This window comes from Tachypleus tridentatus, chromosome 12 (assembly GCF_004210375.1).
Source record: "Tachypleus tridentatus isolate NWPU-2018 chromosome 12, ASM421037v1, whole genome shotgun sequence".
In the NCBI taxonomy this organism is placed as follows: domain Eukaryota; kingdom Metazoa; phylum Arthropoda; class Merostomata; order Xiphosura; family Limulidae; genus Tachypleus; species Tachypleus tridentatus.
The window spans coordinates 100,739,547-100,763,961 of record NC_134836.1 but is presented as its reverse complement, the minus strand read 5'-3'; the positions used below and the strand labels follow the sequence as shown (position 1 = coordinate 100,763,961).

Genomic DNA, 24,415 nt, shown 5'->3' with positions numbered 1-24,415 from the left:
GCACATGTGCAAACATGACAACATTTGTGAAGTTATGTTAAGGTACTATAAAGGTTTTCCGTATTTTTCATCACAGTACACCATGACTGACAATCCATTGATTCATGCTCGTTGCCAAGATTGAAAATTATGAGGCGTTTGGATTTCAAGTTAAATTAACTACTTGAAAATATCAAATAAAACAACCAACCTCACAACGAAGATTTCGTTTTGGTCGTAAAGAATCCGAGATTAGCCCAACCAATTGAAACCGTAACAAACACCGCAAGTTAAATCCAGAAACTAAAACCGGAAAACGAATCCCATCAAAAGAAGCATAAACCGTCAAGAGTCATACGATATCTTTAAAATTTCAATCCTTTAACCTACACTGTTGGAGTTATAGTAATATTTATTTTTAATGTTTTCAAATAAGTTAATTTACAACTGATCTCATTTGAAGCGTAAATGTTTTCATGCCAAAAAATATGGATTAATCTTTTTTTTAAGAGTGATATCTAATTTTAAATTAATTGTTAATCATATGTTTTTTCATGCTTATATTTGCCTAATATTTCTTTTAGAGAGATCGCGAAAACTCGTATATTCGAGATATGTACTTCTTGAAAAGTGCATGTCATTGTGGAAGAGTTTGTCATAAACATGCCCTATGAAGGCATAGATAATTCCACGGTGTCATTAACATTCATAATAGATATCTAGGTTTTTCAACCCTTTTTTTTTTAGCTTTACAAACTCCTGTTTCTACGTATACTTTCTTAGCATGGAAGAATAAGACAACCCTTTCTTAAAGAGAAAGTCAGTACCCTTTGCAACACAACCTCATTAAATTAAAAGAAATTAAAATAACCATGGAAGTTTTTGTGGTCATACAAAAATAACCATTTCTTTATATCCTCGTCCCACCTGGTTTTCTTTCATTTTACGTGACCCATTGAAGAAATTCACTCTGATATGTTTCCTTGCATTTCATTTACGCTGAAGTAGTGTGTTAATTGAAGAGGTAAACGTTCGCCAAAAAAAAAAAACAACATTTTAGTACACACAATTATTAATTTGACTCTTATGTTACAGAAATGACTCATGCTCTTTTGATCTGTATCAGGCGACGTCAGTCATGCTAAAAACATTTTGTTTAATTCCAAGAATTACTGATGCGGTAATTAGCTTGTTAAATAACCAAACAAACTAGTAATTCTTTGTTTATCTCTACTTTCTCATGTAAATAACATATCCATAGTCTTATTAAAATATTCTCGCTCTTACAGACGTGAGGGCGTTATAAGTAACGGCCAATCCCACTCTTCGTCGGTAAAAGAGTAGCCTTAGATTTGGCGGTGGGTGGTGATGGCGAGCTGCCTTCCATCTAGTCTTTTACTGCTAAATTTGGGACGGCTAGCACAGATACTCCTCGTGTAGCTTTTGAGGAAATTCATAACAAACCAAATGTAACCATATTATCTAAAGCTATGGATTTCAATTTAAATATTTAAGGCCACTATAATCTAGTGATGTAAAATAACAAATAGCCACAGAGGAATATAATCAATGTTTTAAACCACTATAAAGTTCGTGTATCATTGATATTTGACGCTGCTGTAGAACATAAAATAATATTAATTAATGAAAGAAAAGAGTCTGTCTTGTTTTGTTATAATAGCTTAATATTTTTATTCCCCTGCAAAGAAAATCCATTAGGTTTTACATTTGTTTTATATGGCTAGGTCAGATCCAACCTCCATACCGAAAAACATGGGTATAGACAGAGCCCATTTTTTAGTGTTGTTATGAGAATTGTGCCACTCGGGACTTCACGCGACTTTCACAGAGGCGATAGAAAAGTAGAGCCCCTGAAGGGAGAAGGGCGGGGGTAAATATAGCTTCTAAATTACCGTACAGCACACACAGCTTATAGTAGTATGCCTAACGTGACTGCCACTCTTTCATTGCAGAGGAAGTGACGTCATGGCCTCCATCCACAAATCAAGATCCATGTGACACAGCATTTAGGCTCGAGTTTCGTGCACATATGCCGGTAGCAAGAATTTCCTAAATCGTCTTTTACGCAGGTAGCAGGACATTGCTACTACTGTTTGTGGCAGAGGGAACAACGCTGGATGTTTCTATACAAGTGTTCGGAATCTGGTCTTCCACGGACCACAAGTTGTAGGTTTGCTCACGCGCAGGAAAACAGGTAAGTCCATTGTCCGACTGCTTTGTAGACTTGGTATGTAGCACGTGTTGCTTTTTGCCATAACAAACAGCCACTGACCAGAGGCTATACTACAGACGAGAGCTCTTCTGTGACACTGAACCAGGATACGTCCAGTGTAATTCTCGTAACGTTTACTGTCTGGCAAATATCCAGTAAGGTGTGCAAGCCACACTCACACGACGCCAACTGTCTTTAACAAATCTTTCAATGTTTCGAGTTTAGTCTGGGATTTTCCTTGATCTGCAATATTTCCTCTAGATTTATTGGTATAAAGGGCAAATGTTTGGCAAAATTCCTATTATACGGCAGAAATATATATATAAAAGTGAACTGAATTTGATTTCAAATATCAACCTGTTCAATCGGCACAGAGACGACAGGTAAAACGTAAGACAAACTAAATATTATTCTCTAGCGGCTATTATGGGTGTTAGAATTTTAATTAAAATAATGCACAGAGCAACGTTTCGACCTTCTTTGGTCATCCTCAGATTAACAAAGAGAGTCAGTCTATTTTTACTTCAAGCGGGTTTCTCGTTATCACAAACTTAATGTCAGTTTGCACGGAGAAGGTAAACCGCCAAAGAGGATATCAGTTTTGTCCGTAATTTGTCCAAAAGTCTTGTATTTGACGACCAAGGTCGAGAAGTTATTATCTGGCTGAAGCAAGGGTTGACGTGAGTCGTGTTAGAATGTGCCAGCCAAGCGTAACGATTCAAGTACCTTGTGGGCCGCTGCAAAGGATATTAGACGATATAAGACATGACTCTGATAACTTAGGTTTACTGCTTGTGAATACGGAAATAGAGTTATTTTTCTGCGTTGTGGATATTCAGAACTTCGTGGCTTTCGTTAAACAATCAATCATTTCTTGGCAATTCGTGTGTTCAATTTTTTATGTGACTTTAGACGTTTCATGATCAGGGCGAACATAAATAGCCTATATATCTTATATTATAAAATACTTGTGTGTGCTATACTATAAATATATATATTCGTGTGTGTGTGTGTGATGTTCTAATCGTGGTTATACAATAAGTTTTGTAATACAGTTTGAAATTTTAACCTTTATTTGTGGGGTAGAGACCAGCGAGTCATTCCATATACTTGCTAGAAATTTTTTAACCATGTAATATATTTTATAGAGTTTCTTTTTCAGCAATGAACTACTGAGGTAACAGCTAAACGGTATGCTTTTATACTTTTTTTTTGGTTCGTTTAAGGCACGTGTCTAATTTTTATGTTTTCTCTCCAGTAAAGCATTAACTACAAACACACTCCAAAAATATTTCTTTTATTACATCTAATTTATCAGTGCAATCCACAAAAAAAAAAAAAAAATCATCCGCTGCTGTATTCCTGAAAAAAAAAAATCCATACCGTATTCCAGCCGTGGAATACATTTTTTACCCTTTTTTCTTTGCTTTGCGATGTAATTCGTGACTTTGTTTATCATGTCGTTTCCCTGAATGTAATGTAACATAGTAATTAATATATACATGCACATACTGTTTGATCATATCTTATATAATAAGTATAATTCACAACTTCCTCTTTACGATACCTTAACGAATAACAGGACTTTGTTTTTTCTTTTACTTAATATCGGTTATATAGTTCAAATATTTTCCTTTCTAACATGTTAAGAACGGATGTAATGCACAACGTTTTCTGTATGGTGTTTTTATTATTAATATGACACATTACTTTCCCTGTACGTTACGTTGCTACCAAATGCGTTACGTAATTAAATTAACACTTTTAGCAAATCTATCGTGGTTCGTAGTTTGAATGCTGTCTTCGTCATACAAGTTTAGGGTAAAAATTTATTTGCAGCATTGTATGTCACCTATACGATATAACTCGAAATAAAATGCACATTATTTAGTCTTAGCAGTAAGGTGAAATAAACTGCTATTGTACTCTGCTGTATAAATTTCTATAAACAGAAATATATTTTAACCAGAATAAGCTGCTGTTACATTCAACCGATGTTAATTCTATATGTGAAGCAAAGTTGTTAGGCTGCTTCGTGCTTACATTTAGTAGAGATAGGTAGGTAAACAGGCATCACCGTTAAAGTTCGGGTTTATAAAGATAAACAATCAAACAAATATTTTGATTTTGACAGATATTTAAATCTTACGGCTTCAACGCCGGTAATAAACGCTAAACTGAGCAAATATGTCAGTGACAAAATACGTGAAGCCGACGCCAAACGAAAAATTATATTTCGTGCCGCGCGTGACACGTGTGCCTACTACATATCGGACGAATGGTTCGTGTGTTGTAGCTCAAAATGGTATGAGAGGGCCTCACACGTCCCCATTTACAGCATTACGTTTTAACCCTGGTACTGCTGAGTACCTTTGTTGGTATTTAATAAAGGGGCACATGGAGATGATAGTTGAAAAACCCCAAATCGAAACGAGCACATCTAAATGTTAATATGAAATGTTTAAATATATTTAAGAAAACACGTTTCCCTTGTTCCCATGGTCCGATTGTAAAGCATATTTATATAGATAAAAAAAATAAATTTTCATTAGATGATTCAAAGACGAATCAAATTTTAAAAAATAATATTACCAAAATTCATTTCATTTTACTTCCCTATTGTTGTTTTTTACTGTAATTTATGATAACTTACTAAATTACATCTGCACATAATTACAATTGTACCACAAATAGAATTAACGAGTATAAGGTACACCTTCTGTCTACATTCGTGTGTTTTGTGCATGTTTCGTTAATGTCTGCACATGGTTTCCAAATATACAACCTACTCAGAAACGGCATTATCCATTCACAATTTCGATTTATGTCATCCACTAACAGTCAGTTTGTTTGTTTTTCTCAGTAATTATAAATATACGAATTCTTAATTAACTTTAAACTAGTCAGGATGTTCAAACCGGTTTCTCTGTTTTCCAAAGGAATAAAAAAGCGATAGTTAACTAACTGTACAACTATTCAATCTGCATGTAAAATGGTGCAGAATATTCGATACTGTCTTCTACAGAGATCTGCTGTGTACGATTTGAATAAAGTGCTAAGCGGTCTCAACGATACCGGAGCCGTTCAGGATACGTGTATTCCGGCAGAGCCTTCTAACTCATACACGAAGCACCTGACGTTTCTCCTAAGACATGTACTACGACAGCCGCGTGAGTGTAGTATGGAAGCCTTAGCAAGTCAACTTTCCCAGGCCGTGAGTGAAGTAAAGGTGGTACAGGTGATCAGGCTGCTGTCGCCTACAGGCTCGAAAGCTGTATAGAAAAGAAATTGACAACTTATCTAATGACGACATTTAGAGGTCAGCTGTGATAGTAGACTTGGCTCTCCTCGGTTTTTTATAAGCTTATGAATATATTCACCCGCCTTCCGACATAACATTGAAATGAAAATATCAACAGGTGCACTCGTGAAAGTGGCGGAACCATGCACATAGGTTCTGTATCTGGTTCTCGTTTTGTAAAGTTTTTGTCGTTAATGCGTAGAAGCTGTAAAACGTGTCTTAAACCTATTCATATGTTCAGTTAGGCTAAGCGTGTGCGTGTGGAAGGTATCGTCCTCTGGTCAGTGACGGATACTGAAAGACTGAACGGGTTGAATTTCTGTATCTGACCTCGAAAGCTTCATTTGGTCGACGAAATTTAGACCGGGTAACAAAGAAAAGCGAAAGATTAGCAATCACGTAACATCGCGTATAGAATACATATTCGTCTAATAGGCTAAAATAATGTAATCGACAGGTTTGAGTGTGCTCATTCTATTACAGATTTAGTGTTTATTCCTAGCTTGTTCCAGCAGAACTCTGTTGCCAAATTTTACCCAAACAATAATCCTTTATTCGAGATAAAATTTTATTTTTACTTAAAGCAATGAAATAAGCACATTTATATTTAACTCATAAATGACTGTTCAGTTTTATGTTAATATTATTTATACTACCTTAACCCTAATTTTCAACTCTGTTAAACCAAAGTTTTGATATTGTTTGTTTGTAATTAAGCACAAAGCTACACAATGAGCTGTCTATGCTCTGTCCATCACGTGTATTGAAATCTGGTTTATAACGCAGAAATACCGGTATGTTTTGTCCTTTCATCCTTAGTATAAGCTCGTATAAGACTTTGAATTATTCTAAATCTTCAGATTGAATTTTTATATATTTATATACAGTTTACAGTATGGAGTTTAATATAAGTTCAATAATACTGAGTATACAGTATAGAAACACACATGTGATACACATACAGGAATCAGAACTGACAATGAACTGCAGATTATTGTTCCAAATGCTGCTTATTATCACAAATCGTAGTTCAGTCAGATTGTCTGGTTACTGTTTTACTTTGTCAGTTTCCATAGCAGCCTTAATAATAATCACATCGGGACCTTATGCCAAAAAACATGACCTCTGTTGTTGTTTTTCTCATCCAGGTATCCTTTCACCATATTTATTGCATTATTTGCATTACTGTTTTGCTGTGAGACGAATTCCTCCCCAACAGATCTCGAGGGAAGTATGATGTATAAGAATTTTCTCGTACCTATCAGCAGTCTGGGTTCCATCACTTTGTGCAAATCTTTAACCCCATAGGTTGAAGTGCTGGTCACATTTGTATCGGTTTTATACCAGGTTTCACAGTAAATGCACGTTGTCTGTGATACCGTTTCCCTTTTTACTATCGACCAGTGTGTTGTTGATTGCTTCCAGGCAACTAAATTTGGATTCACATGTAAAGAACATATTCCCTAAGCTTTGCTCATCCGATTGTTTGAAGTCTAATATCGACTTCATGTCTTTGATTCACTTATTTATCTTAAGCAGTCCCTTGTTCTCGAGCAACTACACCTCCAATAAGATCACTTCGTGCTAATGTATATTTAGCTGACCCAGAGGTAACATTCACATATCTACTTACAACTGTGTTGTTCACAAGATCTCTACTAGATTATCATGTAAGAATATATGTTAACTACTTGACGTAAGATTTGAAGAGTTTGTGTTTTCTACCTCGACTACTTCTATTATTAACAGTGATAATTTTGCGAACCTTCCTCAAATATATCCATAAACTTTCACCCCTACACGGAGCTGCCTTCACTGATCAAAACTGTCCTTTTTATGCGTTTTTTACGTATTATTTCTTTTCTCAAAGACATGAGTGTTTTTGCCACACATCCGCTAGAAATAATATTGTGTTTATGTGACGCACTGCCTGATTGAAATGATGCTAGCCCATCACAGTATAAAGTAAGAGCACGTGAACGAGGTTTGTTTCGTACAATAGTTTGTTTGATTTATTAACTATTTAGAATTAAGCACAATGTAGCACAATGAGCTATCTGATCTCTGCCCACCAAGGGTATCGAAACCTGTTTTATAGCACTGTGAGTTGGCAGACATGCCGCTGTGCCACTGGGGGACCTGTACAATAGAAAAGGAACAACAGTATAATATAATTTTCGTTTTATATCCATTTTTATTCACTGCTTCTATAATTATTTCTAATACTGTATGTTTGCTCTAGAAAAATAAAAAAAAATAAAGCTCTCTATTATGCTAGACCAGTAAGAAGTTTCTTATCTACATATACGTTACTATGTTTTGATCATATATTGGTTAATGTTATTTGCTCACCTACGTTATTATATTTGGACTTATTAACAATGTTATCCGTATTAACAAGTTTGATAACACGTCAGTAAAGTCGACATACTATCTATGTAAAAACGGCTCGTTTGGGTTCAGAAAATTTTTTTACGTAGAGGAGTGAACAACGTTTCGACCTTCTTCGGTCATCGTCAGGTTCACAAAGAAAGAGAGAGGTAACTGACCGGAAGCTGACCACATGTTTGAAAGGGGTTGTGTAATGAGTGTCGGAATGTAGAGGGCGCGCTTAGATGTTTGAATGTACAATTTTATATTGTTTATTTATTTATTATTATTATTTATTATATTATATCTATATTAAAATATAATATTTTATACCACTAAAATCAGGGATTCGAATCCCCTCAGTGGACTCAGTAGATAGCCCGATGTGGCTTTGTTATATGAAAACACTCACACATATTATGTTTTTGATCACATGTTAATTAAATACATATTTTCTCTATAGCTTACTATATTTTGATCGCATTTCGTTAAAATCCGTGGCGTGTCTTTAAACACATCAGCATATTTCATTCATCCATTATTAACCTCAGTTCCTGATTCATATTATTCAGAAGATTAATATATTTTGATTACGGTTGAGAAAAATTATCTTTTCTGGAAAAACAGAAATACTTTCTAATCTCAGTTTTGCATCATTGACTTCTCAGGACTAGAATGATGTTAAAAAGAGGAATAATTCTGATTTATCTCTTCAAGGTCGCTATTCATGAGGCTCCGTTAGTTGTCTAGCGTATCAGAATTGTTCTATAGCTTGAAGCTACTACAAGAATTTGAAAACGAGTCCTAGCTGAAGGCCTTTAAAACAGAATAAAATATTATATACCTAGAAATGCGTGTAATATTGCACCTGTAGTGGTCTAACAGATACATTTTCCTTTCAATTTTATAGGTCTACCTGCCCTGGGGGATTTAGTCGGCTCTTATAAAAGACGTATAGTAGATGATTTGAACGTGAAGACAACTATCGCTATAAGTAGTGGGTTTAATCCAAACTGGCATCTGCAACGCATCCTTTGGTATTCCATATCAAACACTTGAATATCTCTGAACCACCTACATTGTCTTCTATTCCATCCTCACTTCCCTCTGACTAGTGGAAGAGCAAGAGATTAGTTTTGAAAAGTTGAATGCAGGAGGAATACATTCATTTTTCGGCGAACTCTATCGCCACCATGATGGATATAGAGTGCTCTATTTCAGAAACATCCATCTCTACCGAACCAGAATCCAAAAAGAAACGTGAGTTGTTGTTGTTTTTTTTCAAAAAGAATTATCTTCACCAGTTTTGCTAAAAGTCTGCAACTCAATATAAAAATAATATAAAGCATGATATATTTATTGATATGAGACTGTTCAATTAGCGTTTGAATAAAATATTTTTCCAGAAAGAAACTGAATGTCATTTAAGAAGTAATAAATATTTCTATATTTGTAAACTTCTCGTAAAAGTTGCTTTAGAATTTCTTAGTGCACGTATTTTTGCTTCCAATTATGCGTGTATCTACGTAGTCTGAATTCTTTCGGAATTTATTTTGAGAATCTCTAACCATGGTGTCAGAGTATAATAAGCATAAAACTATGATAAAGTAGTCTAAATTCTTTCAGAATTTATTTTAAGAATCTCTAACCATGGTGTCAGAATATAATAAGCATAAAACTATGATAAAGTAGTCTGAATTCTTTCGGAATTTATTTGAGAACCTCTAACCATACTGTCAGAGTATAATAAGTATAAAACTATGATAAAGCAGTCTGAATTCTTTTGGAATTTATTTGAGAACCTCTAACCATACTGTCAGAGTATAATAAGTATAAAACTATGATAAAGCAGTCTGAATTAATAAGCATAAAACTATGATAAAGTAGTCTGAATTCTTTCGGAATTTATTTTGAGAACATCTAACCATGGTGTCAGAGTATAATAAGCATAAAACTATGATAAAGTAGTCTGAATTCTTTTGGAATTTATTTTGAGAACCTGTAACCATGGTGTCAGAGTATAATAAGCATAAAACTATGATAAAAAAACAGACGGGTTGAGTGATAAATGATATTATTCATTTATCTCATGGATTATTTCCTTTACCCAATCGTACCACATAAACGTAAGATCGTTGTCTTCAACTATATTTTAATTACTAATTTCAATCTTCTTTTTAAAGATTCATTTGTATCTTAATTTCAGAGAAAGTTTTTTTGTGGTTCATAGAACAAATATTTATTATCATTTCATCATTCAATGTTCAATTACATTTCATGAACTGAACTGTCATAGTCGTTTCTAAAACTGGATTTTCAGATTTCTTCAGAGACTAAGTTTTATCTCAATTTCGAACACTAGATTATAGCATTTTCTTCATTAATTTGACGTTTTATATTTCACAGAAATATGTATAGCTTCAGTACTTGTTTTAACTTACAAACTGAGAGTCACGATATAAGAATGCAATTTAAATTGAAATAGCTCAATTCCAGCAGCGCCAAAACCACTTAACAACTTCTGTGTTCACAAAAGAAATAAACAAACAATCGTAGACAAAGACGGATGTAATTGTATTCCTGTGTCACCAAGGAACGTGAAATCGATTATAGATCATAAAGAAAAATTTGTTTGTATGTATTTACCTTATCCTTTACCCTTTCGTCTTTATATTAGTTGAAATAAATATGATATGTAAGATATACTTATTTTTATTCAGCTGTTGTTCTGTTATGAGTATTATATGCATTGTTAACTTATTATATAGATTTTGGTCTAAACTGTGTCTCCTACATGTGTTGTTATTGGGATTGTGGCGTTACAGGGAGAGTGCTTAACTGATGAATCAATTCACTCTGATCATTATAACGTTATGGTTTACGAATATGCATATTTGGTTTGGTTTATTTTGAATTTCGCGCAAAGCTCCACGAGGGCTATCTGCGCTAGCTCTCCGTAAATTAGCAGTGTGAGACTAGAGGGAAGGCAGCTACTCATTAACACCCACCGTCAACTCTTTTACCAATGAATAGTGGGATTGACTGTGACATTATAACACTTCCACGACTGATAGGGCTAGTATGTTTGGTGTGACGGGGATTAGAACCTGCAACCCTCAGATTAAGATTCAAGCACCCTAACCACCTGGAGCCATTCGTTATATTGAAACTGGTTTTATGTTGAGCTGAAAGTTAACTTGTTAGCGTAAAAATCACGTTAAAGATATAAAGACTGGCCCCCTAGTGACGTCTTTCTACCTTTGATGCTCAGTTCGCAAACTCTTATAAGTACTTAACCATTCTCAAAAATTTGCTGAACTTTGCAGCTATGGTTACATGGTCAACTACCCATTACAACAATAAAAAAAATCATACTCGTTACTTCAGGACCATGGGTGTTATAAGAGTAACTGTCCAATCCCATAATGAGGTCTAAAGAGAGTAATTCATGAATTGCCGATAGGTGTTGTTAACTTGTTGCCTTCTGTTTAATCTGTCAAAATTAGATTGAATCAACCGTATAAAGATATCATCTGTAGGTAAATTTATTAAAAGTTTAAAAGTTATTAACTCATCATCCCATACATTTGTTTAAAAAAAAGGCCACAAACTAACAATTGTGCTTTTGAAAAGGCCCCCTCCAGTGGCTTAGCGGTACGTCTGCGGACTTACAACGCGTAAAATCGGGTTTCGATACCCGTGGTGGGCAGATCACAGATATCCCATTGTGTAGCTTTGTGCTTAATTCAAAACAGCAACAGCTTTTGAAAAGAAAAAATTCATGATCTGACCATATCATAAACTTTAGAAACGTTACTATTTTTAGTCAGGCATAAATATATACCCCTGCTGGTACAGCGGTAAGTCTTCGGATTCACAACGCTAAAATCAAGGCTTCGATTCCCCTCAATGGACTCAGCAGATAGCCCGATGTGGCTTTGCTATATGAAAACACACACACATAAATATATCGTAAATAATTTAAGCTATTCGACAAATGTCATCTTAACTAAGTCACAAATAATATCCTTTATTAGCCCTTGCGATTCTTGAAATTATAGTTATTTTTTAAAAAACAAAATTATGTAACATTTTTATTTTGTAGTATCAAAAATTAAATCATTGCGTTAAACATAAATAAAGAGATATTTAATAAATGTTACAGAGTTACGGCACTAAATTATTTTGGGATTAATAAAGATAATTTATTTGTGCAATCATTTTAAAATATTTACTAGAATCAGAGACACTGAGCATCAATGCATAACAGACGTCAGAGCATATAGGTTCGTGCTTATTTCGAGGTTATTATAAATTAATGAGAGCAGTAGCCTTTATAAGGATCTGCCAGCTGATATATTAGTTAAGTTGAATTAAAATTCATGTATGTTATGAATTATTTGATCATTTGGCTTCAGTAACAGTATTAAGACATGTACGTCTTCGAGACTTGAGTACATAAATAACATGTTTATAATCGAAAGCAATTAGACTTTCCTGTGAAAAGCAATTAAAGAGAAAAATGCGCTACTTAATCACTTCTATTCGTATAAAAGTATATAATGGGCTTTCTTGTATGTTTTACTTTGATAAAGCAAAAATTATTATTTCGTATATGTTTTGAATTACTTAATTTTTCAAGCTTTCAGTTTAGTAAGCTTTGGTATCTCCACAACGAGGCAAAAATATTTTGTTTTTACGCTAGGTTACCAAGATGTACGCTATACTTTCTATTCGTCAAAGGGAATCGAACCTAGGCTTCAGGGTTTAAAGTTCACAAATTTCTCGTTGCATAAAAGATACAGAAGCGCTTACAGAGTTCAAATGCGATTAAATAACCTCAGGAAATAGTGGGATTTACCGTAACATTATAACGCCCCCACGGCTGAAAGGACGAGTTGAACGCCTTAACGCTCTTGGCCATGCCGAGCCCAAATTATCTTGAGCTCCAAACCACAACACAGTTCGAAAATATAGCCTCCGGCAGTAGTTCCACGTTTTAGAATTTCTTGTTGTTTCCATCCTCGAATTACATCTACTTTTATCTTTCCTTATTACACGAATCGATTATAATTATGTTCTTCTCACTTTTAACCTGTCCTGAAATGCACATACACACGCACTTAATTTCAACAAATATAAACAAAAGGCGGATGTAAACTTACTTTAGTATACATTTTCTACAACAGCACGTTAAAAACTTATAAAAGTTTTTAGAAAGGGTTTTAATGATAAATCATAAAATAATATTGTACGTTTATTTATTGATATTCCTAAGAATAATAAAGTTTAGCCCTAATATTGCAAACTATAACTTATCTTGGACGAGGTTTCGTTATCGTTGTTTTGAATTAAGCACAAAGCCACACAATGGGTTCTACATCTTTGGTCTACCCACCACGGGTATTAAAACCCGGTTTTTAGCGTTGTAAGTCCACAGACATACCGCTGAGCCACTGGGGATACGAGTTTTTGATTTATTATGTTACATACGTAACGCATTACGATTTAAAATGACTTGAAATTCTAATTTGAATTTAGAAGTTAGTTAAATCTCAATATGTATTAAATTTATTATATTTGCCAACAAGATTCGTATACACAGTTTTCTTTCTTAATAGAAATATATTCTGACAAACAAACAACAATACAATTTATAATAGCGGTTATTACAAATGATGATTTATATACAATAGTTTTACAAATATACAAACCATACTGAATCATCTATCAGGTCTAGAACTGAACCTTTTATCGACTTTGAGTCGATGAGCGAATTAAGTCTATGTTGATTTTACACAAGTAAATTTCTTTTGACGGGAAACCTACTTACCTGTTTATTCTTCGCTGGCCTCGCGCCGCTTACAAACTGATTTTTTTACGGACAAAAATATCTAATATCCTCGTAGAAATACTAAAGTCCGAAGTTAACAGTTTGTAAAGTTCGAAATCTATAAAAGTTCCTGGACAAATATTTGTAGTTTTGCGGTTAATGAGCGTTTATCACAATTATAGCTTCCGTGATTCGTAGTATACTGACTGTAGCGACCCAACAATATATTACACTGTCTCTTGGCGCGTTGATTTATGAATTTTTAGGGTGAGTTTCTCAAAAATTCGGTTGGCAGCAATGTTCGAAGAATGCTAGTGCTTTTGTAAAACATATATTGTTGATTCTTACACTCGAGAATCTTCTACAAATTTAGAGAATAAGCGAAACTTGCGCAGTATCATTTAACAATATGAGTTACATACATTTTTAAATATATAGTAACTGAAACAAATATAAATATTAAAATGATATTAAATCTGCTACACTAACCAAACAAAACCAAAAAAAGAAAAAAACGTAGAGTTTTAATTTATATTTTTATAAATATAGATCATGCGTAATAAACTCTCAGCTAATATTAGGCCTAAGACAAGTGAACTTACGAATCTGTGTAAGAGATTAGAACTCTTATAAATTATTCAAAACATTTTTTTTTTTTAGAAGTATTGTTGTAATATTAAAATTCTTACTTGATAGCAAACGTTTTTGAACCTTTGTTAGTGTTAGATATTATAGTCACTCTAAAGTGAAACAAGCTGCAGGCAAAATACAATTTTTATAATTAATTAATAACATCCATGAATCGTACTTTTAACACCTCTTGCGTGAAGGTTTAAAATTAACTGTTACACTTCCAATAACCAATGACAACTGGGAAAAATTTTCCCAAACTTCAATAGACTGGTACCACGAAGTGATATTGTAACATGATAGTTTGGCTATAAATTAATAAAAATGGATAAAAAATATTAACCTCAAACTAACGTAAGTAAATTACGCTTTTCACGTTTTTTTAACAATGATAGTAGAACAAATATTAAGGAAAAAGGAGATTATTATAATTGACTACTTTTGACCGACTTAAGCATATGATGCTTGCGAAAACTGGGTCGTTCAAATTTCACAATCGACTTTACAAAAAATTCTCCTCCGAGTATTCCTCTATCTAAGTAAGTTAATAAACAAAACTGAATGTAAACAGCTGAAAAGTAAGATATTCGTTGAAATCAATTGTTGATGCTCGTCGATCAAGTGTACTTCACAATTTTAACTTGAATTATACAGTATCCTTATACTGTTCTTTGTGTTAGAAATTTTGAGAACTCACAAAAATAAGCTGGGTGCAGTTACTTGTACTATGTAAGTAATGTTCAATTACACATAATTTACACAATACAGTAACTGTATAATTTACATGATTACTGCATAATTTACATGGTTACTACGTGTAATTTACGTAATATCGTAATTGCACATAAATTTACAATTACCGTATTGTGTAAATTATGTGCAGCTACGATATTACATAAATTATATGCAGTAACTACATTATGTAAATTATGCACAAGTTTGTATATCATGTAAGTAATGTGTATCTGTTATAATGTGAAAATAATGTGCAGTTACTGTATTTTGTATGTTACATGAAGTTAAAATTATGTGATATTTCTTGAGAAGATGTAAAAGAAAGTCAGAATTCATTGTTCTAGAATTATCCTATTTATACTAAAACATATAAGCATAGATATAAAGTTTTTAAAACCAAAACATTGGTTTGAATATGAGCTACTAAATTAGTTTGTAGTATAAATAGTAATATATTGCTACTTTTAAGTATTATATTTTTACGTATTTCTCCAACGACCTTACAAATATCTTTCTGTTTTAAGGACTTCGTGTGATGTAAAGTAGATCTCGCTGCCTACTTGGAAAATTTGCATGTAATCTGAGACTGCCGTAATTCCCCTGTTTCCAAAGACTCATATAATTTGATGTTGACATACATATGTCTTTCAGAAACTTCCATGTAATCTGATGTTGACATATCAAGATATTTTCAAAGATTCTCATGTGATATGATTCTGGCACATCTACATATTTCGAAAGACACTCGTATAATATAATGCAGACATTCCTACCTATTTTGAAAAGCTATCAAAGAATATGATACCTACATATCTACCTATTTTGAATCACTCTCGTGTAATATGCCGATGACGTATCCACGTTTAAAAGACTTTCATGTAATCTGATGCACACATATATGCCTGTCCTCAACGAAATTCATATAATTTGATAATGAATTATTTACCTATTCGAAAAACTCTCGTATAACATGATACCAACATATTCATCTATTTTGTAAGACTTTCATCTAATTCAATACTGACTTACCATCTTATTTTGAAAGACTTTCATTTAACCTATTCCTCATACGTAAATAATTTCAAAGATTCTCATATGATCTGATGTTGACACGATTACCTATTTTAAAATACTTTCATATATGTTCCTGACATGCCTGTCTATTTTAAGAAAGTTATTAAAAGTCTATTTTAATCTGATAATGATGTATCTGTTTGTTTTCCATAATTCGCATATAATATGATGGTGACGTAACTTTGTAATTTGAAAAAGACATCACTTCATGAAGAAATATTTAAATATTTTGAAAAAACACTCACGCAATAACACAGTGACATATCTATCTATTTGGAAAGAACTTTGTATAATTGTTTGATGACATAATTACCCATTTTAAAAGGCTTTCATATAATATGATGCTGACACACTACGTATGTATGTATGTTTTGGAATTTCGCACAAAGCTACTCGAGGGCTATCTGTGCTAGCCGTGTGGGCGTTATAATGTGACGGTCAATCCCACTATTCGTTGCTAAAAGAGTAGCCCAAGAGTTGGCGGTGGGTGTAATAACTAGCTGCCTTCTCTCTGGTCTTACACTTCTATATTAAGGACGGCTAGCGCAGATAGCCCTCGCGTAGCCCCCCCCCAGTGGCTCAGCGGTATGTCTGCGGACTTACAACTCTAAAAACCGGGTTTCGATACCCGTGGTGGGCAGAGCAAAGATAGTCCATTGAGTAGCTTTGTGCTTAATTCAAACAAGAGATAATATTTTCTAAAGTATTTTACATTGCCTTTATTTTATTTTAGATTCAACATGTGCACGAGAAAGTTTAGTTAGGAAATTTCATTAAATCAACATTTAAAATTATTCTTCACAATACGGTATCTTTTGAGTTTAAAGTGTAAATAAACAGACAGATTGTAATCAAACAGCATAATGTTTAGTATAAATATTTCAAACGACGCTCTGGCTTCTTTCCAGATCTATAGGAATTAGATCTGGGAATCCCCACTCGGTACAAAAATTCTAGTTTCAACTTTTAGTCTGGTTTTCCTCCTTTACTGCTGCAAATTATTTTATAAAACCCACAATACTATCTTTGTCAATACAGTTGCAGATCAAAATATTTTTGACTAAAAGTAACGCACCGACTAAGTTTCTTCCTCGCAAAGTTATCTTATGAGCGAGACCTAATTTTACTTCATGATTTCCAAATTTATCTTATCATAACATCTTCATGAAGGTAAAATCCATTAAATGGAGATTGGTACGAATTTATTGTTGCTGTTCTTAACGCAATCAACCACGTGGTTATCAAATCTAATTTAATGTGTATTTTTTGTGAACGTTGTTTAAGTATATGATTACATTATGTCTGCGAGGTCGAATAATAATATTTTACTTTGTATATGGATATATATATATATATATGTTTGTCTAGAGAACTAGCAAATCAACGACATCTAAAAGGAATGAATTTAAAATTCGCCAGAAAATGTTAAATTATATTCAGATTTAAACACTTTCTATAACAAGAGGTCTAAAAATGGTAACAGAAAATGTAGAGGTAATTTTTTTAAGTTCAAGATTTACTTGTATGATCTGAAACCGTTTTTATTAAATTGCACTTATATGCTGAAAAGGTATAATAAAACGTTTTAAGTGGTTTCAATTAAGAACTTGTTCTTTATTTGCATCCATAGGCCTTAATGTGAATGTTTACCAAAGTATTATTTATGCAAAAGGGGGCCGCCTGGAGGGGTGACCTATTTTAACCACTCGCGCCACGAGTTAGTCAGTAGACACTGAAATGACGTCACATAAGGGATGCTTACCGTTGCAGGTTGTATCATGACGTCAGAAAACGTGCGCATTCCATGAATCACGAGAAACATTATGTACATTGTAGGCTACAACACAGCATGACATATGACCTTCAAAGCAAGAAAAAAAATGCTTGTTACTTTTAACTTTGGTTTTATTTATTCTTGAAACAGAACATTACCGGTCACCCTGTGGAAATTACATCAAAATATTTTAAAGCATCAGTGATGGCTGAAGATTGTTGTTGTTGCGAGAGAAAAAAAAGACAAAAAAATTGGAACAAAAAGTAATAATAAATCAGATAATATTGTATAAGTTTTCTTTTCATGTTGTTGAGTAAATTTATCTAACCTTCTGAAAAACATAAAAACACGATTGAAATGAGTAGTGTTTTTATCTGTATTATAAGTTATATTACGTATCATACCTTTCGATTTTTAAAACTAATTTTAGCAGTTGCAAATACTTCTATTTAGTTAGTAACATTAATTTTATTACTTATGATGTTTATAGTAATTTTCAATATCATTTTTTACATTTACAAATATTAACATTATTTTTGTATTGTTAGTCCATGGATTAAGGACTAACCTAGATCTTCTAAGATGACCAAATGTGGTAATGTATTGTTGGTATTACGTCCAAAAATACCGTAACTAAGGAGGGTGAATCAAAACACTTTAATCTCTAGAGTTTTATGGCAAGTTGGAGAGTTAGCTCCTGGCCCGGCATGGCCAGATGGGTTAAGGCGTACGACTCGTAACCTGAAGGTCGCGGGTTCGCATCCCCGTCGCACCAAACATGCTCACCCTTTCAGCCATGGAGGCGTTATAATGTGACGGTTAATCCCAATATTCGTTGGTAAAAGAGTTGCCCAAGAGGTGGGTGGTGATGACTAGCTGCCTTCCCTCTAGTCGTACACTGCTAAATTAGGGACGGCTAGCGCAGATAGCCCTCGTGTAGTTTTGTGCGAAATTCAAACACAAACAAACATTAAGCTCCTAACGGATATCTCAGCAAACTTACAATGATAATACGCGCTACGTGAAATATACTTTATTCCAATATCTTATCCGAGTTCGATTTTTATGGTAATTGATTTTGTCATCCCTTAAATATTTTGTTTTCAGCAACATATCATGACGCTGGTTACATTGTATAAATCTGTAGGAAAATTTTTAATTTCTTTTGTTTTAGATATCAAATGACAACAAAAATTAACTCCGAATGAAAAAATAGTGACCATACTTGTGATGTTTGTTTATTTGAATTTCGCTCACGAATGCTGTCTCCGCTGGCTGTCCCTAATTTATCAGTGTAAGACCAGAAGAGGGAGACAACTAGTCATCACCACGCACCGCCAACTCTTGGGCTACGCTTTTATAAACGAATAGTGGGATTGACCGTTACATTATAAGGCCCCCATGGCTGAGAGTGCGAACATGTTTGGTGTAATGGGGATTCGAATCCGTGGCCCTCAAATAACGGGTCGAGTGCTTTCACCTTGCTCTACCGGGCACACTATACTTATGAACTGAGTCAGAACTAACACCGGAGTTCTCCATATGATGAAACTATATATTTTTCTCCCAAAACGTTTCATCTTTCTGGTACGTTGAATAAATACATTAAATATGGTTTTAAACATAATTTTTAAACATGGTTCTTTTAATTAACTTATAGGTTACCTGTTTATAATTTGTTTAGATCTAACGTATATAGCCAATTAATATTATGAAACTATTTGGTGTTCACGAAAAATATGTATTCATTCTGATCTCTTAAGTCATGAAATAGAAACTTAATGAAACTGTGTTGTTTTTGTTGCTATAGTGTTATTCGTTGCATCCGTAAAAGATCACCGTTCAGTTGTTTTTCATATTCATAATTACTGCACATGATGTTTTCAAGCAATGCTTTCAGATAATCTGAACAACAACGGGCCCGGCATGGCCTAGTGCGTTAAGGCGTGCACTTCGTAATCTGAGGGTCGCGGGTTCGCGCCCGAGTCGCGCCAAACATGCTCGCCCTCCCAGCCGTGGGGGCGTTATAATGTGACGGTCAATCCCACTATTCGTTAGTAAAAGAGTAGCCCAAGAGTTGGCGGTGGGTGGTGATGACTACTGCCTTCCCTCTAGTCTTACACTACTAAATTAGGGACGGCTAGCACAGATAGCCCTCGAGTAGCTTTGTGCGAAATTCCAAAACAAACAAACTGAACAACAAAATCCTTGCAGTTTACGTGTCATTTCGATCAGGAATAAACAAGTATGTCTCGTACGTCGAAATGTAAAAACTGTCATACTGATCAAAATACTTCGATGTTTTGAATGAACATTTCTTAGTTTGTGATACCAAATAAATAAATGTCATAATCATAACAAACATAAATATCCTTCATAACCTTAAACACATAAACTGCTATACGCACCTAGTTCTTTTCTTCATTTTAAAACTGTGTTGAAGTGGTTTCACCTCAGTGTGTTTCTGGAGATGGCTACCTAATCTTTAGATCGTACAGTTTAATGTGTGATAACTTAAAAGTTATATATTTACTGGTTTCTTAATATCACATACTTAGCTGCATGGTAATTCCTGGAAATATTTTGAAATATCCAACATATAGGTGGCGGATAAGTCCTTTCTAAGTCTCATTTTGAAACATTAACAATAATCTATTTCAAAACTTTACTGATTCAGTAAAACTATAAATTACTTTTGTTTTTCCAAAATAATGACAAAGACACTTAGCTATTCAGTGTTTTATATCTAACAAAATTTCCTGTAAACTTGAGCGTGAACGAAACTGTCCGTTACTATATGGCCCGACATGACCAGGTGGTTAAGACACTCGATTCGCAACCTGAGGGTCGCGGGTTCGAATTCCCGTCATACCAAACATGCTAGCTCTTTCAGCAGTGAGGGCATTATTATGTAACGATCAATCCCACTGTTCGTTGGTAAAAGAGTAGCCCAAGAGTTGATGGTGGGTGGTGATGACTAGTAGCCTTCCCTCTAGTCCTACACTGCTAAATTAATGACGGCTAGCACAGATAGCCCTCGAGTAGCTTTGCGCGAAATTCACAACAAACAAACACCAAAAGGCTGTGCCCACCAGCAACCAGTCCGTGCCCCACAGTTTGTTATACACTGCCTTCACATTTGTACTACGATAATAGACTGAGCAACAATCTCGTTTATTTGTTCTTCAAAAATTCAAAGCTGATGACTGGAGCGTCTGTCATCAAAGATCTGTACGATGAATAATAAATATTACAGTTAAATCTTTACAGCTAAAGTTTGCCTCACAACCAAAACTTCACACTCATGGCCATCAATTATGAGTAAGGATTTGATAGTCTCACCTCCTAATCACGTACACGAAAGAGCAGTGACCATAAAGGCTAATATGCGGTGCACTGCAACCCAAAAGAACCAATTAGAGGACAGGGAATATAGCATGTGACTATAAGCTGAGTCACAATAAAGAAATTCCACGTGTTGCGTTTGTTTGTTTGTTTGTTTTTTGAATTTCTCGCAAAGCTACACGAGGGCTATCTGCGCTAGCCGTCTCTAATTTAGCAGTGTAAGACTAGAGGGAAGGCAGCTAGTCATTACCACCCGCCGCCAACTCTTGGGCTACTCTTTTGCCAACGAATAGTGGGATTGACCGTAACATTATAACGCACTCACGGCTGAAAGGGCGAGCATGTTTGGTGCGACGAGGTTTCGAACCCGCTACCCTCATACTACGAACCAAGTGTCTTAACCACCTGGCCATGCCAGGCCACCCACGTGTTGCGACGTCAGAGGAGAAGCGTTGAGCAATTCAAATTGGTCAAAAGTAAAACTAAGCTTCTGAATTTACACAAATAATATTTAAATAGAAGGATAATTTGAGATGAGATATCCAAAGTGTTACTGACCTTATGGGCGAGAGTAATGCAACCATATTATCTGTGTTAATTGAAATAAAGTAGGAATAGTGCTATACATAAAATGACATAAAGTACACAACGCTTGCCTGGTTTGATTTCGTGATTTTTATGACTGAAACGCTTTTAATAGAAAGTGAATTTCAACGGAAAACAAACCCGTGTAAACGAGCACACCCTCACACACACATATATATATATATTAATTTATATCAAGAAGGCCTAAGTTTCTTATTTAATAAATTTCTTTCTATGTCCAAAATGCAAGGACATGCGTCTCTGGATAAAATAAACTAAGCTATTTTTATACAGAGCTGCCAAAACAAAATAATATTTATTAGGAATTAGCATTCCATCTGTATGCAACAAAAAATACAGAAATCAATTTGTTTGGTAACCTTTCCTTTCTGTCTTTTATTCGTACATTTCATAAATTCAGTTGTTATATTTGTTTCTTCATATAGTTAAGTTAAAAATTAATTGTCTATTTTTTGTAAAACTTGCGCCGCACCGTCCTTACACTTTGGGTTCTGATACCAGCGGAAGGCAAAGCATAGATATCGCATTGTGTAGCTTAGTTCTTAACATACAAACACGTAACATGAATTAATATTTCACTTTAGCTTGCAGTTTGAGCCATGAGACGGACATTATTTTACTTGTATTTGTAACCTGTGAAGGTATTAAACAGGGATATTTTTCGATGCATAGTATAAGAAAAATTAAACTATATTATATACGTCGTTAAAACTAACGTTATGTAATTCAAGGTGTTAGCTAACTGAGTTTCGAAACAATTGTTTTACAAGTAGTTAAATATGTTCCTATATTTATTTATTTTTTTCCTGGTATAGTTCAGGACACGAATATTCTTTTCTCTTAAAAACCTTTTTTTATTGTAGGTCAGCACTAAGTGAAGGAGTTTACAATACTAATATCCAAGGTTCAGTTTTTCTTTAGTGTAACTTTAGGCTAAAATAAGCAATTATTGTTTTATTTATGGCTGTACGTTTATTATATTTCCTCAATGTTTCGTAAAAAAAAAATAGTTGCTGGTGTACTAATCATTGTTCATGTAAAGTTTTAAAGCTGAGTCCGCAGATAGTTAGCCCGGTGTGGAATCGAACCGCTGATTTCAGCGTTGCAAATCCGTAGATTTACAACTGTACCAGCGAGGAACGTGGAGGTGTGTGTGACTCGGAAATTGTATGATGACCCCCAAAAAATATTTAGGTTCTTTGTAACATAGTAAATAAACTAATTGCAATAACAATCTGTACAGCTTGTATGTAGTCTGGAGTTAACGAACTATACATATACATAAATGAGAATATGTCCACCTACACTATACATAAACTTGGCCTCCAGCCATCAATGTGTTACTTTAGTTTTTTCTCATGGAAACAATATCATTGCTCGTTAAACTGTGGTTCGTGATAGAAAATAAAACAGGATAAGTGAAGACACTTAGAGCAAACAAGAAATGTGTTAGCTCCATTATTTTGATAAAGCTAGCACGTTAAACCGATTTTCTTATTAATTTTAAAGTGCAGTAACCGCCTGGACAGGTACGACTACATAAAGTAAGGAACTTCAGACAACTGGTTACCATGTAAGATATTAGTGTTATAAATAAGAATGTACTTAAATGTTGTAGATGATATTCTATTTTAATTTAATACGTATCCGTCCTCGTATTCGGATAAAATACTTTCATGTTTTAAATGTTTACGTTTTCAATACGCAGATAGCTTAGCGCGTGATTACATGGAGGTTTTTTTACGGTTTTGATCACTAATTGCTAACTCGATACCCATACCGTGTTCGTTACCCATGGTCTACTGGTTAGGGAAGTCGGTTCACAATTACCGGTTTGCGTAATCGAAGCCAGTCGCGAAATATTCTCGCCCTCAGCCGTGGAGGCGTTATGATATTTCGGTCAGTCCCACTGTTCAATGGTAAAGAGAAACACAAGAGTTGATGGTAGGTAGTATTGAATAGCCACCCTCCCTCTAGTCTATCTTTTTTAAATTAGGGTTAGCTAACGTAATTAGCAAATTGTTAGGCTAAACTTCCGGAAGAAGCTTCAGTACGACATGTTTTACCCTAAAACAAATGCCTGTATTTAAAACTGGTATCTGAAAAGTCAACATTTGTAAATGGTAAATTAATCCATCCAGGTTTTGTGGATATATGAGGAAATTATTTTTTTAGTTTTGTGCTGAAAATTCAATAAAAATATCGTATGCATATATATATATATATATTAAAGATTTCTTTTTATCTCCACCAGAAGTGAAATTGGAAAAAGAATCTGTGACGTAGAAACCTAATACATTTCTTCATTGGTGAAGTAAAACAGACTCAATACTCAGTAAATAATAATATTGTTTTATTCGGTAGTCCATTTAATGTATATACATTTATATAATGCTAATTCGCAAAATGCCACAGCTGGCATTGTACACCAAACTTATTTCGACTGATAATGCTGTAATGAAGTACAAAAGCCAAAAGTCATGTGTTGTGTGTTGGAATATCCCATCGTGTGGCCTAGTGCTCCACTACAAACTA

The 24,415-nt window shown here is 34.2% G+C and overlaps 1 protein-coding gene across 2 annotated transcripts in view; it reads left to right on the top strand.

Moving 5' to 3' along the window:
- The window catches only part of LOC143234161 (uncharacterized), a 177,507-nt gene that overhangs the window by 17,807 nt on the left and 135,285 nt on the right, over nt 1–24,415 (top strand). For both annotated transcript variants that reach the window (XM_076471289.1, XM_076471286.1), the window contains exons 2-3: nt 1,953–2,194; nt 8,794–9,143. In XM_076471289.1, the coding sequence (XP_076327404.1) occupies nt 9,032–9,143 (112 nt within the window). In that variant the 5' untranslated portion in view covers nt 1,953–2,194; nt 8,794–9,031. The remainder of the gene's footprint in view (nt 1–1,952; nt 2,195–8,793; nt 9,144–24,415) is intronic.